Raw genomic sequence first — 16,885 nt, 5'->3', positions numbered from 1 at the left:
TTCTTGTGATAAGCAGCAGTACAGAACATGACTGTTTTATCCTAAGATACATATTTTCAAGGTACAAATACACTTGACATGAGCAGTTGTTATTGTATTGGTCAACAGAGATTTGTTCACCAACTCTGGCATAGCCTGGACACCAAAACCTGACATTTGTGGCTGAAAATTGCTTCTCCCTTAGAACAAGATCAGGATTTTATGAACTTTTCAATGCTACTTTGTCTTCAGGGGCCAGAAGGGTGCTTCCTCAGAAGCTCTTTGCATCATATGTAAAACTGATCCTGCTACCATAATAGCTCCTGAGACCCAAAAGAAAGAGACACAAAGTTTTGAATTTAACAAAAATGCATAGCATAAAAGTTACACAAACGCTTCTATTCTGTGATCATCAGGAATGTGATATTTTAAATTTCACAGACATTGTAGCTATCAAAGGAACAGAATTTCAGATCAGAACTTAGGACAATGGGACTGATCTAGGACCAACAAGCCCAACAAATCTGTCAAAGCAGGCAATTTGTTAGAATCCTCTCTTTTATGGGGAAACTGTTCCTAAAGCTCATTCCTCTGACAGTTAACAACTTGTTCATACTTTTACAGTGTGTATTCCCCACGGTATTGCATCCAGTCATTTGTGTGCCAATACTGGTCCCAGTATTTCTTTTCTTTTCCAGATGTCTAGTATCTTGCTTCATTGTCCCTTTCAACATTCTTTTTGTGAACTGATGAAAAGAAGCTCTTTCAGCCTGTGCTTGCAGGAGCAGCTCTCCATTCTACACTTCACCCCTATCACCCTTCTCTGCACCTATTCCATTTGAATTCGTTTTTCTTGTTAAGAATTGTAAAAAGTATTTCAGAACACACCTTTTCAGTGCTCTGCTTGGCAGCAACAGCACTTTCTCCCCTCAGTACTTCTTTCTCCCTTCAGTGTACCCTACTTGATGCATTCAATGAGCAATGCAGCTTCCCTGTAGATATGCAGGAGAAATTCAGACTCATCCTGCAACTGGCTCTTCTCTTTGTGTGCTCCCACTTCTGCCAGGTCTGAGGATATCCCAATTTCAGCAGTGGCACCTCATCTTCCACTAGGAGTCAATTTCAGGAGTTAACTACTCTTTGTTCCAAAGCTAACACAAAATAGAGTAACCATTGTTCCACCCATGAACCTTGAGGAGTTCACCTGCTTGCCTTCCAGCAGCCTACTGGTTCCCTTCAGTGTCATCACTGTTATTTTCCTTTACAAATGTCTTCCTTCTTATTAGATACATTGTATTACTTCTCAGAGCCTAGCTCAATGAATTGTCAGCACTTAAAGAGCATCCTATGAAATTATTTACTGCAGTCCAGACAAGTGAAACCTACTGTATTTCATCTGCCTAAAGAAGTAATTATCAATAAAAGCTATTAAGTAGTCCTACTACAGCATACCTTTATAAATTCAACTGTCTTTTTGCTCTAGTTTCAATTTATTTCCACATTTTTAAATATTCTTCCCATCAGAGGTTGTTCTAAAGCTTGGCACTCCAGTCAGATAACTAAAGAATAGCAACCCATGTTATTATTTTCAGATGTAGGCTGTGCATTTGCAGTCAGTAGTTACACAACTTTGTCCTGGTTTTGACAGATTAGTAAAAACTAACATTTCAAGGCTTAACACAGTCCTTTCAGAATTTGATGGAGCTGATAGGGTTATTCTTGAGAAGATCTGATCTTCTTTTCTTCCACACCCAGCAGAGTGGTTTGCATTTCCATATACTCATTCATTCTCATTCATATTGGGAATCTTTGCCTTTGTCCACCTATTCAACACCTCCAATGTTTTCAAAAGAAAACATATAGAAAAATCTATAATTAGTTTCTCCCCTCAGCTGGATGACACCACTCCTACCACCCTCAGATGCTTTGTAGGTCTGTATCAAAGCAGCAAAGGAGGATTGACAGGCTACATCATGATAGGTATTCTACTTTTCATTAAAATGCATTTAGAAATCTTTCTATGACTGACTTGTAAGACACATGATGAAAACAGATCAAGTCTTTCTTAATTCCTAGGTGCATGTTGACAAGTTCCAGAAATTGAACAGTCTCTTTCCAGACACAGTAAAATGTGAGATATTTTGCATTGAATATCATGCTTAAGTGGTTTCTGAGTGGTTTTCAGTTTTAAACCACACAGCAATCAAACCTTCCCAAAAGATATTATTTTGGTGGAATAAGTGTTATCAAGCAACTTTGCTTTAACATCTTCTTTGCTTAGAAAAGAAGAGGGAATAAAAAACAGAGCTTTGAAACCACAGAGAAACCGTTGAAAACTTGAAACCACAATGCCTAAGAACAGAGTGAGCCTATGATTACCTAACTCAAAATGTGGTTTAAACTGGGCACTCTACCAAGTTTTTCACAGAAAACCAGGGGAAAATGGAGTACAAGTATCCATGGTTACAGTGACCCCTGCTTGGCACTTGAAGAGATCTTTCTAGAAAGAGCCAGGTAGAAACATTTGTCAGGGTCCTCAGAAGAAGCAGGGCTTCTTCCTGTTTTCATATGTTAAAAAAAAAAGAAAAAAAGATCGAATATAATTTGGTACAGACAGTCCTGAACACAAACTGTAACCTAGGAGTATTTTTAGAATTCCTCTCTTGTATGTTTTTCACAATATTCGCTCACTACTGAAAAATAACCTCAGAAATATAGAACCATCACTTAAAATAATGGCAAACTCCTAGAATAACAAATTCATCTATAAATTGAGTATTTAGGGCTAAAATTTTTCTTCCCATGTCCAATTGTACTGCACTTATGAATGAAGGAACAGGATTGTAGACTACAGTTTTAAATGGAAAAGGTTTGAAGTGTAAATTAAGCTAAGTTGGTACCATTTCTTTAAAGCACTGGAGTTCCTACACCCCCCAGTTCTTGTGTTCAGGTTTACCTTGGGGCTGATGAAAAACCTAAACACAGAGACAGTTTGTTTGGATGGTGCTTTCCCTTTCTCCTCTGCTGACACTCACCTGTTCTCTGTTTATATGCAGGTTTGGGGAAGATGGTTTTTTCTATGTAGCCTGATGCATAGCTAGGCATATTGAAGCGTGAACAACTGTGCACACATGACCAAATGTATTCATCACAACTCAGCTTCTAGATGCTTCTGTGATGTGTGCAATAGTCAGGTGAGACAGTGGAAAAAGAACTGATCTGAGTCCAGATGGAAACTTTTCCTCTCCTTGGCAGGGAGTAACAGAGCTATTTCATCTTAAGGTCCATGTACAAGCCAAATGCAGCTCTCCTTGCGCAAGAAGAAAAGCCAGGAAGATATTTTTTTATGTCCTTTATTTTCTAGGGTGCTCATCTTCTTTTCTTCATGCTCCTTAAGGATTCTGCCTCAACTCCTCCTGTAGAGGTGAGGACTCCACAGTTCCTCATTTTGTTGCTGAATTCCCAATTCCCCATGGATCTGACCTAGACCAGGCATTAGCATGCTGTCACTTTTCTGTAGAATCATCCAGAGCACACACCATGATGTTTGTACAGTCTTTGTTCTAGCCATTATGGAAATCATGTGGATGATGCCTGGTTCAGCATAAAGGTTGTCTAAAATTACCTGTTCCACTTCCTAAAAATTAATCTAAACCAGCAAGATGAAAGTTTAGCAAGTTCAGTTGTAAGAGATAAGCTCTTTGTGTCATGTGACTCTTTATGTGGTAACAGATACCCTGAAAATTGGATTTATCTCCCCATTAAACCAGAAAAAGAGGTTCAGCATGCCAATAATTTCTTCAAGCAGATCTCTTCCTTTCGAAAGGTTTGTCACCTAATGATTGAGGAGAAATCCTACTATATGATTTTAGCGATTATTTACAAAGTTTAGGCCTCAAATCCTACTTACTAAATTTTCAGACCAGCAAGAACAAATACCACTACATGATAAATCAGCTCAAAATTAGGAGTGTGTAATATCATGCTCCTTTCACTAGCAATTAATGAACAGAGAAAGGAATGTACCTGCCATAAATATTCCTACAGCTCTCCATCTACATCCTTGTATTTGGCTATATATAAATTGATAGAACAGGCTGTATATGGGTATTTACTCATGGTATTTTGACAAGTACTGTATATAGAGAGCTTGGCAGCAGGACCAAAAATTTGTCATCATCTAATGGAGATTTTTTGATTGTTTTAGAAATGTTTGGTCATGTTTCAACAGACATCCCAGTTACTGAGCTAATGCTGATATTACCTAAGGAGGAAGGACTGACTCAAAAAATGTAAATTCAGTCTCACTCTTGTACATATCTCAATTGCATGTGGCAAATCTGGTTTCTAATACTAAGGAAAAAAAAGTGTTTGGAATTTTGTAATTCTAAAGTAAATTTTCAGGGAAACAGTTGGTGGAGAGATCCAAAAGAAAGAAACTATGGGAATGCTCATTACTAAATTTGGGCAACCTTCCTACTTGCTGAACTAGGAGAAATCCTGTATTCTAAAACAAGCATCTGAGCTGACATTCAGCATCCACATGTACAGACTTTACTTCAAGGCTGATGCAATAAAACTAAAACATTTGTGAGCTTCAGATGCCAAACTGAGCGAAACAGGAAGAGTGGTTGCTCCTGCTCTGCTTTCAGTGCCACTTTGTAGACAAGTGGGCAAATGAGGTAAGTAAATTATTTCAACAGGCTCGGAAGCTCACGATGTGTGGAAAATAAATGCCTATTATGGCATCCAAAGAAAAAAAGTAGAAGAAATGTGTGAAAATGATAAAGAAAACATGGCACATGCTAGCATACTTTACTACATCCCAAGCACACAATTCCACAGACACCATTTCAACAAAAGATTGATCAAAAACTGTCAGGGCGGAAACTCAACATCAAAATGCCATTTCCATTGTGTAGAGCAAATGGATTTAATGTAATTAAACATAAAGGGATTTGTTTTGATCCAGATAACTCTGGGCACTGCCAGTGGCAGAGGCATGAGGACATGGTCTGATGGAGGCATTTTCAATCATAGAATAATTCAGGTTGGAAGGAACCTGTGGATTCCAAGCCAGAGCAGGCCGCTCAGAGCCCTGTTCAGTTTATTAGTTTCCAAGTAGCTGAGTCCTGTTTTCACAGGCAGGAGCAGCAATGGCCAGTCCCAGATACAACTGTGTTTCTGAAGCTATCTACAAGAAATCATGAGATTTGGCAAACATTCATGTATGCATAAATAGCTGGACATGTTCTCTGATTTATCTATATACTCTTAAGATATAGCATGCTCTTAGCACGGATCCCCAGAAACAAATCCTATCCTTAGTAATCCAAACTGAACTGGAGCAAGTTTCTAATGGAACTTTATAGTATAAAAGAACATTATAAGAAACACATCTCATTGCTAAACAGAAATCTATCTAAATGTTCTGGAAGCCAAAATCCTGTCTGGTTATAGGAAAGAAACTACTTACATATAATTAGGGAGGCTTTACTTTGTTTTCATAATTTTGATCTGACCACAGTTCTGGAAAAAAAGCCACTTCAACATGTCTCCAGAATTGTTCTGCTATAGAATCATCAAAGGTAAACCCTTCAGCTCCACTGATATGCAAATGATGACATGTTTTTTAAAAGGATTAACAAAGTTGTTCAAAGCATCTTTTTAGTCTACTCTACTTCCAAACAAACAATAAACTGTCCGCATGCAGTGAGATTTGCTAACCCATAAACACAGCCAAATGGAGGAAGATCAGAACCTTAATGAGTTTGGTCCCCTTTGAATTCTAGCTGATCAGTGTCACCAATAATTTCAACAGGCTCTAAATTAAGCACTTTCTGTCTTCAAAGTGCCTTGCAAACATCAACCAATTAATCCCTACAAGTCTCCTCTGAGGTAGGTAAGTAGGTATTGTTATCCCCATTTTACAGTTGGCTGAACACAGTCAGAGGGTTAAGTGATTTGCTGCGGGCCACAGATGGAGGTGGGATTAAAACACAAGAGTCACTATGATTCTTTTTAGAGGATAGCACCTCTTTCTTTTTTCTGCTGACTTTTCTGTGCTGACTTTAGACATATTGGCCTTGTGGCAACACTTAAAGGAAACAATATAAATTGTCCTTGTTAAAAGCAAGGAAACAGAGAGAAATTTGGGGACTGTGCTGATAACCCTTTTGTTTCCCTATACTGATGTTAAGGGTTTTCCTATAATTTTGTTCTGATATTCAAGTATCATTCCTGTCATACAGGGACTTATTTCTGTGACAATGTAACAGGCTACCAATTGAAAGATATGTCCTGCTCCTTCACAGGTTTTATTTAGTCTTTGTGCTTTCAAATTAGTAAGAGTAGGTGGCATCCTGCCCATAAATGGGGCACTTTCCTTCCAGGATCAGGGTAACAGTTGGTAGGCTTTTTCCACTGCAGCACAGGCAGGAAGAAATGGAGAAAGGAAGCTTTGAGAACCAAGAGCAAAGAAAGCCATTAACTGAAACCCAACCCCAGCAAACCGCTTGTAACCATTCTAACAGGCGTAAGATTGATACCTTTCCCACTTCAACAGAAAGATCAGATGGAAAAGGGAGAGTATATCCTTTTCCTCTCTATGTATACAACTTCAGGCCACTTGAAGACCCATTTGTCATTAAGTCAATCCAGTGTATTGTAATAAACTTCTGAGTTTTATCAGGAAACCGCTTTTCATCTAGTGGCAAATCCACAGCATCAGTTCCCTGGAATACTTTTTAGAATAGAAAAATCCACTACTCAAAGTTGATGTCTTGCAACTCTTGAGCACATTTTCTGTTAATTTTTCAGATGACACTCTACTGTCAGAAGCCTTCCAGTACAGGAATTGACATGCACAGAGAAAATCAGTGAATATTTGAAAATTAGTCACTTCCCATAGCATAGTATAGTCATTTCAGCCATATTGCTGGTTATGTGTTTTTATTACACAATCTTCTACGTGTCCTGAAAGTATAGCTCCATTAATGCTACAAAAATAACAGTTTATTAATACACTACTGTAATACATGGTGGTATTCATATATTCCATAATCTAAGGATCTTACTTCCTTTGTATTAGGTGTTGCCCACAGGAAATGGTCCATCAAAGTTTTATTAGCTGAAAGTTTACTTTGTTAAAGGCATTTGTGAAGCCTTCAGATTAAGTAAATCATTTAACATAGGATTGTGGTTAAATAAAATGCAATTTATTTTTCCACTTCTGTGGATGCTGAATCAAAAGAGTATTTTTACTATTAGAAAGGTTTGTTAGTAACTACTTTGCTCTTACATGACCATCACTTATGTCTCTTTTTAGAAGAAAATAGTTAATGATTAACAACCTGAGGAATTGTACTCTAACAGTGTAAGAACATGTAGGATTTTGACTCTTGGAAAGGTGTGTTTTCAGTAATAAAAACATGCATTATGTGGGTTAGGAAGGGTCTGATTTTCACAGTTACTCTGTGACCAGGAAAACATGTAATGCAAAACATAAGCTTGGAAATTGCTATTTGCTAGCTCTGTCTCAAGAAGATTTGTAGCTGACTCAGAATTACATGCTCTGCAGAAACAGCTCCCCTCTTTTATCACTTTGGAAATCATTAACTTGCCCTGGATGGTCCTCTGTGCAACAAAGGAAGTTTTCACATGGATTTTCTGATAGGGGAAACAAAAGAGATCATAGATAACAAAGCAGCAGTGTGAATGACAGTTTTAGAGGACCTTCATCCAAACAAGCCTCAGTAACATCTCATCAGATCGGTATCATCCCCAAATTTCCTTTCACTCAGCACTACCACGCTTCAGGGCTAATGCAGTGAACCATTCCTCAGTTCCAAATTTCTTAGGCTATCTGTGAATACAAATAGCTGAGTGATTGTCCCATATCCCACTAATTAACATAACCCATTTCTACATCATATATTTTGTTGTTGCAGGTCTATCTGTACAGTAAAATGGAGCTGTTGGAACATTTGTCTGCTTGGGTTGAAACTACACTCACAGTTCTGTGCATCCCTCCCCACATGTCAATGCACTCCATGCTATCCACCCCAATGAAGAGCAACTCTCAACCCTGTCAAACAGCTCTAGACCCCACATACTTATACATTATATTATAATATCATTATATATCTTTTGCTCATCTGCAGCCATTGCCACAACTCACCTGCACTAGGAGCATATTTTAATGTCCTGCACTGCACACTTAGAGAAGGAGCAAGGTTTAATCATCTATGCCCCTCCAAGATGAGAATACTTCTCCAAAAAAACACATCTGTAACCCATATGAATTTCTGGAAAGGTAGAAACCAATTTTTCTCTAAACTCACCTCCCCTGTGTGCAGTTCTGTGTCCTGATTAGTTTTTTAGAACCTGTTCAATATGCATATTTCTGAAAATGTGGTTCACAGGTTTGCATGTTTAGCAGACTGGAGAGCCTTTCCAGCACCATATCCCTGCAGAAACTGCATGGCAATCGATGGTGCTATGAGCTGGGCATCCCCCTTAAGTGAAAGAGTAAAAGATGATTACTTAGACATGATCCTACTCATTTGTATACAAAAATCCCTCATCTGCTCATTTATCTGCCTGGACATCTAATGTTGTGCTGCACATTCTGTGATGATTTGGGGAATGTGTTTTCCTATTTGCGTGTCTAAAATGCAGTGAATGTATCACAGATTCTATGGAAAATAAGGAATGAATAGCAATAATTACAATTTTGTCACATTTGTTCTTAAAGAAGATTTATGGTATCATAAGCTTAGGGTTAGTATCTAATTACAGAGACTCAGGAGAACATTTTTCTGGATATAAAGTAGATACTGAATTTTCTGAAGACTGCTAATTCCTGAATTATAATCAATTACAGTTTGCTTTTAATGCAACTTGTATGTGATATTCCAGACCTGCTAACAAAGTACAAATTACTATCGAATTACAGTGCAGTGAAAGTACACAATCACATTATAGGTCATACCTTACATACCATGTTTTTAAAGATAAATATTATTTGGTTATTAATCATAACCAAATCCATACTCACTGTAGGGTGTGAGAAAGAGTTCTAGAGCTGTTAGAGGAAAAGTAAGATAGTATCTCTTGTCAAATACTTGAAGATAATATTTGTATTTGAAACTGGTGTGTTAACTAACTTGCATGTAAACTGATTATAGGGGCATTTCAGAACAAAACTTTGGTCAAACTTTCACTTTTATCATCCCTTGAGGCTACTGGGGTAATTTGAGAACATTTTATTGCATAAAAATATTCTCTCCCTTCTTCTTTCCACTACAAAAATCAAATGTAAAGAGTAAATCTATATAACTGAATTAATTATTCCCAATACAGTTACTCACTATAACTTTTTGTTTTGAGTTGTGAAGTTGAGGAGGGATACATACATGACACACTATGCTAATCAAAATCTTTTCTGCAAATTAATTTGCCTGCATGAATATCACCAGTACTGAGACCCCAGAGATAACTGTAGAGAAAATCAATTATTCTGTTTTGTTTGTCTCTATATTTGGGCTGATTTTCTCTTGCAAACCTATCCTATGATTGCTATGTATATTCTACATATATAATTTCAGGGTTTGGGGTTTATTTGTTGTGGGGTTTCAGTTTTTTGGGGTTGTGGGGTTTTGGTTTTGTGTATGTATGGGATGTTTTAGTTTGGCAGCGGGGTTTTGCGGGGGGGGTGTTGTAGTTGGTTTTTTATTTGTTTGGGGTGTTTGTTTGTTTGTTTGGGCTTTTTTTTTTTTTTATTATTATCCAGCTACATGAAACGGATCATCACCCGACTTCTGACCCAAACCCACAGGTGCCAGATGAGCTCAGAGGGCAACCTGCAACCCACTCACGTTGCAGCCCTTGAAAAGTTTATAGAACCTCTCATCCCTCAATAGGGACCAGCCCTTGCTTCCTGCCTCTCCTCAGCAGGCAGCTCAGAGGGCAACCTGCAACCCACTCACGTTGCAGCCCTTGAAAAGTTTATAGAACCTCTCATCCCTCAATAGGGACCAGCCCTTGCTTCCTGCCTCTCCTCAGCAGGCGGGAAGAGACAACTTTGAGGACAGAGTTGCCAGAATTTTGAATGGCATACAGGACCCCTGCTCTTCCTCCTCCACACGACTCCTGGACCAGTGACTTCATTCGGAGCCCGTCTGGGGTACCCATGGCAACCCAGGGCTCCACAACACACTTCAAAGAATGTTCTTGAGGGGAAATTCAAAAGCCCACTTGTATGAACACATCAATCAGAAGGGGGCAAATGCCCCCGTGAGGAGCGTGGCCCCCGCGGGCGCGCCGGGCAAGTGCAATTCCCATGCCCGGGGCGCCAGACAAAGAGCGGCCCGAGGCGCCCGCCCGGAGCCCGAGAGCGCGGCGGCATCGCCGGGGAGGAGCCAGACCCAGCTGCCCCGGGGGCGGGGGACAGCCTGGGACCGTATAAAAAGGCGTCCCGCCAGAAGAGCCGGGGCGTGTTTGGAGCAGCGGCGAGTGGTGTCACTGCGAGAGGCGCGGCTGCGACAGCGGCAACAGCCTGAGAGCGCGGAGCCGTCCGATGGCTCTGAGCATGGACAGCAGCCTCGACAGCCTGGATGTAAGTGCCGGGAGCGCGGCCGGCTGCCCATGTGCGCGCTGTTTGCAAACAAAGGTGCCCTCGGCGGAGGCTGCGGGCGGCGGGGTCGGGGCAGCGGAGGGGTCTGCGGGGCGCGAACGGGCAGGGCTCCCCTCTGAGCCCCGGCCGCTGCTGCCTCTGCCTGCAGCGCTTCGGACCTTGGCACAGCTGCAGCCACTGCAAATTCCAGCTGCAGAACTCCGCTCCTTCTCTGGGGCTCTGCTGCTCGGCCGTCAGTTCAAGTGACATGTGGCACCTTTGTGGACTGAAAAACGCCGGCAGAGCAATTAGCGCTACGGGAATGGTCAGAGGGGAGGAGGCGAGGAAGTTTGGAGCGCTCTGACTCCTCGCACGCTATCCCTTTGCCGCGGTGCGCGCTCAGACCTCGGGCTGCCGGCGGGACTGGGAGCGGCGGCAGCGCCCGGCCGTCCCGCCCGCTCCCCGAGCGAAACGAAGCGGCAACCCGCTCTTTCGGGGGCAGCTCCTCTGCCTTGGTTTGCAGAGCAGTTAGGAGCAAAGAGGAGATCTCAGCCAAGTTCCAACTTTAGGGCCGCAGTTAATGCCCGCGTGGTGCCGGTGCCTCCGCGTGTGAAGCGCTGCGGGTCTCCCGGGCGCGCCCTGCGCGGAGCTCGGGGGTCCGTGGGACACAGGGCATGACAGCAAAAAATCTGAAAACCTGAGGAATTGCACGTAGCCAGATGGCACTCTCCCGCCAGCTTTGCTTTTAGCGCCATGGCCAAAACCGTTGGTGGTTTCCTGATGCTCTTTCATGCCCTCACCAATTTCGCTTCCTTTTTTCACCGCTATGCTTGGTCCGTCTGGCTGCAGTCCCGCGCCGGCCGCGCTCACCCCCGGCCCCGCAACCGCAGAGGGTGGGGAACAAAGGGAGGGAGCGTGGACCATCGTGGTGACCCTTCACGAGCTTGAGTTCCCCTGATTAAAGTCATCTCTCTCTTTCTTTCTTTCTTTATGGGCTTTGGGGTTTTTTTCCTTGTCTGAGTGTGTGGAACTGTCAGTTGTTTCTCAGCAGGGAATTCTTGCTATTATTTATCCTTTATTACATCAGCCGAGGGTACCTTCTCTATTTCTCCTTGACCCCATCCTCTTAATGACAAGGGACTTTGGAGCAGCAGCATTTCTAAGTAATTCTTTTATAGCTCTCTATTGTAGAAGTTAAATGTAATAGGTCATGCTCAGTGTGGACAGACCTCTCTCTCGCATCTGGCATTTCTGGGCTCTCCCGTTTGTAGTGTCCATCTGATAAGAGCGCTGAAGTGTTCAGAACCAACGATATTTCTGGGAGTAGCCATTATCTTTCTTTGCTCCTGCATGCCCTGCCCTTAGCAAGATCTTACTGCTCAGAGAAAGACAAAGGAAGTTTTTAAAGTTATTCTTATTTGCTGTGTATTTTATATACGTGTATGTAAACATTGTATTTTCCCATCTGGCTTTCAAAACGTTTGCCTTTGCCCATTGGTGACAGTGGAGACTGTTCAAGTAACCCTTCACATATTGTCATATAGAATAAGTTTTTGCAGAGAAGCTAACATCTAATTTACTTTTTCTCCTTTTTTTTTAGCTGTCCTCTGGGTTATTAATTGAACTTTCTGAAAATGGCACAGATGAGATTGGTTCAGGTGACTATGGAGACTACGAAGAGCCATGCTATCAACATGAGAACGCCGATTTCAACCGGATCTTCTTGCCAACAATCTACTCCATCATCTTCCTAACCGGAATAATTGGCAATGGATTGGTTATTATTGTTATGGGCTACCAGAAGAAGCAAAGAAGCATGACTGATAAATACAGGCTGCACCTCTCTGTGGCTGACCTCCTTTTTGTCATCACCTTGCCATTCTGGTCTGTGGATGCAGCCATAGGCTGGTACTTCGGGAATGTTCTGTGCAAGGCAGTTCATGTCATTTACACAGTCAACCTCTATAGCAGTGTCTTGATTTTGGCCTTCATAAGTTTAGATCGTTACCTGGCAATAGTCCACGCCACCAACAGCCAGCGCCCACGAAAGCTCCTGGCTGAGAAGGTGGTGTATGTAGGCGTGTGGCTGCCAGCTGTGCTTCTGACAGTGCCTGATTTAATCTTCGCCAGTACCAGTGAAGTCGAAGGAAGGTATCTCTGTGATCGCATGTACCCTCACGAAAACTGGCTGATCTCGTTCAGATTCCAGCATATCTTGGTAGGACTTGTCTTGCCTGGTCTAATAATCCTGACTTGCTACTGTATTATCATATCCAAGCTGTCACACTCCAAAGGCCACCAGAAGCGCAAAGCCTTGAAGACCACTGTTATCCTCATCCTTGCCTTCTTTGCCTGCTGGCTGCCATATTATATTGGCATCAGCATCGACACCTTCATCTTGCTGGGAGTCATCAGACACCGCTGCAGCTTGGAGACCATAGTGCACAAATGGATCTCCATTACAGAAGCCCTGGCATTCTTCCACTGCTGCCTGAATCCAATTCTGTATGCCTTCTTGGGTGCCAAGTTCAAAACATCAGCTCAAAATGCCTTGACATCAGTTAGCAGAGGATCAAGCCTCAAGATTCTTTCAAAAGGCAAACGTGCAGGACATTCTTCTGTTTCTACAGAGTCTGAGTCTTCGAGTTTCCATTCCAGCTAACGCTGCTCCTTGCCATCATTTTATAAAGAGACACTTTAAAGCTGCGCAAGATTTCAGACAAATAAGACTGACCATAATGTACAGATTTATTTACAGCTGGAATTTTATATTGTTTCTTTTAGTCTCTGTGAAGTTTAATTGACTTATTTATATAAAAAAACCTTTCGTATTGATGACAACTGTCTAGGCAGGTCCTGTGGACAAGTGGTTGGTTCACAAAAGTTTTAGTGACTGTATGTATAGATATGTGAACCAAACACTTTGGATTGTAGCAAAGTGACTGTTAAAAGTTTAGAAAACATTTCTCTGTTGTTTATATGTAAATGTTTTTGGTGTTATTGTATTCTTAAAAGTTTGCCTGGATATTTTTACCTTACTACAAGATGTTTGGTTTACAATAGCTTAACTCTGCTGTAGAAATGGCACTTATAACCAAAGCCTCCTCTGTTACATGCTAAGGTTTTTCCCTCCATTCTCAGTAATTGATGGTTTGCAAAATTTTCTGTTAAAGGTAAAATAAAAGTATATGAAAAAAGTTATTTTGAGTGGTATTTTCATTTCTGGTTGAATTTTTCTCAGTGCTTTTATTTACAATTCTAAAATACACAATAATGTCTTAGAAAATTGCAGGTCTTGTGAAAAGCTGGAAAATGAGTCTCAGTACACACTGATTATTCAGTTGACACCTCTGAGTGCCATGTCATATGTTTTTTTTCACTGGAATACATTTGCTCCAGTTAACACTGTGTTTAGAATTACTTAAACTGTCACTTAGAGAACTTTTTGAGGAAAAATATCTGCAAATGAAAACCAATGTGTTTAGGCAATTGCTAAAGTTTACAGCCTCAGGAATCAAACTCAGATTACTGCAAGTGTCTAACCTTTATGCCCTGTGTACAAAGTGAATCATACATTTCTTCTGCCTTTGTTGTGGTTCTAAATTTAGTTTCACAAGTTAATACTAATCAAATGTAGCTGAATCAAAGCCATTTCTGACTAGAAATAAAGTTATTCTAATAAAGTGTATCTGCTCTGAGGGAGGTAAGTGGTTTTCCTCTATGGATCTTTCCCTATCCTGTCTACATCTGGATTTTCTTAAAGTAATGTTATAATCTTCACATTCCTTTTAAAACACAGAATGTGTGCCAATTCTTGAAAATATTTTTAGTAGGAATCAGCCACACTATAGGAGTACCAATAATTAGTGCTGAAATCTTAATTGTCTGGTTAGTCATGTCTTCACATTAGTAGAGTGCACTCAGAAGTAATGGATACCCAAGAGAACAGAGCCATTGAGAGTATTTGTACTTAGATTAACAAAACAAGCAAAACTGTTACTAACATATAAAAAAACATTAAAAACAACCTAGAAGTCGAAAAAAGCAAAAAAAAAAAAAATTTATCTACTGCTCAGACAGAACAGAAACAGGCAACATAGATATTGCAGGTGTATTACCAAATTTTTCACAGGCACAGCACCCTAGTGATTTTGTGGAGCCAGTACCACTATGCTAAACTATACATTAAATTCCATATTTCATATTAGCTATTTTCATAAATACACAATCTTTCTATTTTCAACTTCCCTTCTCTCCAGTGAGGAGGCTGCAACCTTGGCTGCATCCTGCACTCCTTCCCTTGCAATGACAGTAGCAATCATCTGATTCTGTGTTGAGCTGATTCAGTGCTGAACAAGCACAAAACCTGGCAGAAAATAGGTAATTTTCCAGCAATTCAGTGAATTGAATGCGTTCTATGAGGAATCCAACAAGTACTACAAAAGTGCAAGATTTTGTAACCCGAAGCCAGGCAAAGGGAGAGGAAAGAGATAAAATGAAAAGGACACAGATTTCCTCCCCCACTTTTAGCAACTAAACCAGTCTAGATCAGTTAACTCTAATGTGTGTTTCCACTCAACATAAATTAGCAGCAGAAAAGATGCATTCTCAAGAAACAAAGGGTCTCACTTTGATCAAGTTGTTCCTCCTAAACAGGGCTGAGAAATGAGGAAAACATGGTATAGGAGCAGAACTCCTTAAATGGTTTATTTTTGTTGTTCGTTTGTGTGTTTTCTCAATTTAGTGAGGGTTTCCCTGTGAAGAATTTGCTGTTCTAAATGATTCTGATTTTCACCCCAGCCCAATCAATCACTGTGATTTAATTGCACTTATAAAATACTTACAGGCTATCAACACGCTGCTGCTTATTTGTTGAGGAAATGTTTAGAGCCCCCAGCATTAACTTAGATTATTCCCATTATGCTTTAGTCAACCAACTGCTACCTCAAGTAGAGTTAACAGGAAAGAGGGTGAAAGAGAGAATAAACTCAGCAGTCATGTTACTGCCAAAGACCACTAAAAGGACACTAAACAAACAACAGAAAGAATTTGTGGAGAAAATTAATTAGCAAAATTAAAAAAACTTAAACCCATGCCCCAGAGGGATGATTTTTGTAAAACTGCCATTGTTCTCAGTAGAATTAATGAACCTATGGACAGAAGACTGTCTTGAAAAGGAGTGGCAAGTTCTTTGGGGTTTTGCTTCAGCAAGAAAAATGAGTCAAAAGCCATGTGTATTTATTCCTAAATAACGTCATATATCTATAAATATGAATATAATATATATTTGTACTGTTTACAGAGCAAATATTTGCAAATTGGATGAAGTTGTCATGAAACACAGCAAGAAATTATTAATCCAGTTCTGTCTTTTTACCTATGAGCAAGTCAGAGAAAATAAGGCAAATTTCTCTTAAATCCACTGAGCTATTCCAAATACACCATGTTCGTAAAAAATATTCATTTGTTCCATTTCAAAACGAAATCACCTTTAGGATGATTTTTTGTTGAGGCTGTGACTTTTTAGATCTTTGTGAAGCAAAAGTCCCGGTAAATGCATTTCTCAAAGTGTAAATTCAGCAACAAAGAAAAATGAACATAAGTTTGTGATTTATACACTGGACAAGTCCACACAGACCAAGAATTTGCCAAAGTTTTCGAAGGGGCTTTCCAAGTCTTTTTTCAAATTACTCCTCTCTAGCATACAGAATAATCATGACATTCTTCAAGATATACACAATGCATACTCTCAGCACTTACTTGAAGTCATAAAATAATAGCTGTGTCCAAGTAATTTTAAATATGCAACTCAAGACACAGAACAGAGAACAAATGTGAGTTTGGTTACAAATCGTTGAGTATTGGTTACAAACCAGTTTAAAATGTTATGTGATAGTTCAAAAGATTTATAATGTATTTGCAAAAGCTTTTTCCACTGAATTCAGGCACTAAGTATTTTGCTATGATTTCTGCAATGTGCCAACAGCAGTGTTGGACTAAAACATGGATATTCACCTAATACTATAATGCACACATTTTGAGTGCCTGAGATTTGTTAGAAATCCTTTGGATCATGCAAGGCTAAACCAAGAATGGAACATGTACATAAACTTACTTTTGCTTCTTTTGAAATGTTGTTTGGATTGAAAGTCAGAACACTTAAAGCAGTGGCATAAAATGCCACTGTAACCCATAATTTGTGTGGTAATCCATTATTTGTAGGTGTGTTTTTACTCTCTCTGATCAGGTGGTACCCACCCACATTAGAGGAGCGTGTGAAAAGCTGAGGAG

General features: G+C 40.3%; 1 protein-coding gene across 1 annotated transcript; it reads left to right on the top strand.

Moving 5' to 3' along the window:
* The first annotated feature begins 10,210 nt into the window (after nucleotides 1–10,210).
* CXCR4 (C-X-C motif chemokine receptor 4) lies at nucleotides 10,211–13,795 on the top strand. Its single transcript, XM_071435443.1, has 2 exons — nucleotides 10,211–10,597; nucleotides 12,195–13,795. The coding sequence occupies exons 1-2, from the start codon at nucleotides 10,559–10,561 to the stop codon at nucleotides 13,254–13,256; spliced, it is 1,101 nt and encodes a 366-aa protein (XP_071291544.1). The 5' UTR covers nucleotides 10,211–10,558; the 3' UTR covers nucleotides 13,257–13,795.
* The last annotated feature ends 3,090 nt before the right edge of the window (nucleotides 13,796–16,885 follow it).

Source organism: Agelaius tricolor, unplaced genomic scaffold (assembly GCF_023055355.1).
Source record: "Agelaius tricolor isolate 1412-34295 unplaced genomic scaffold, bAgeTri1.0.p SCAF_10, whole genome shotgun sequence".
Taxonomy (NCBI): domain Eukaryota; kingdom Metazoa; phylum Chordata; class Aves; order Passeriformes; family Icteridae; genus Agelaius; species Agelaius tricolor.
Note: the sequence above shows the minus strand (reverse complement) of the source record. Positions and strands in the feature narration are given on the sequence as shown.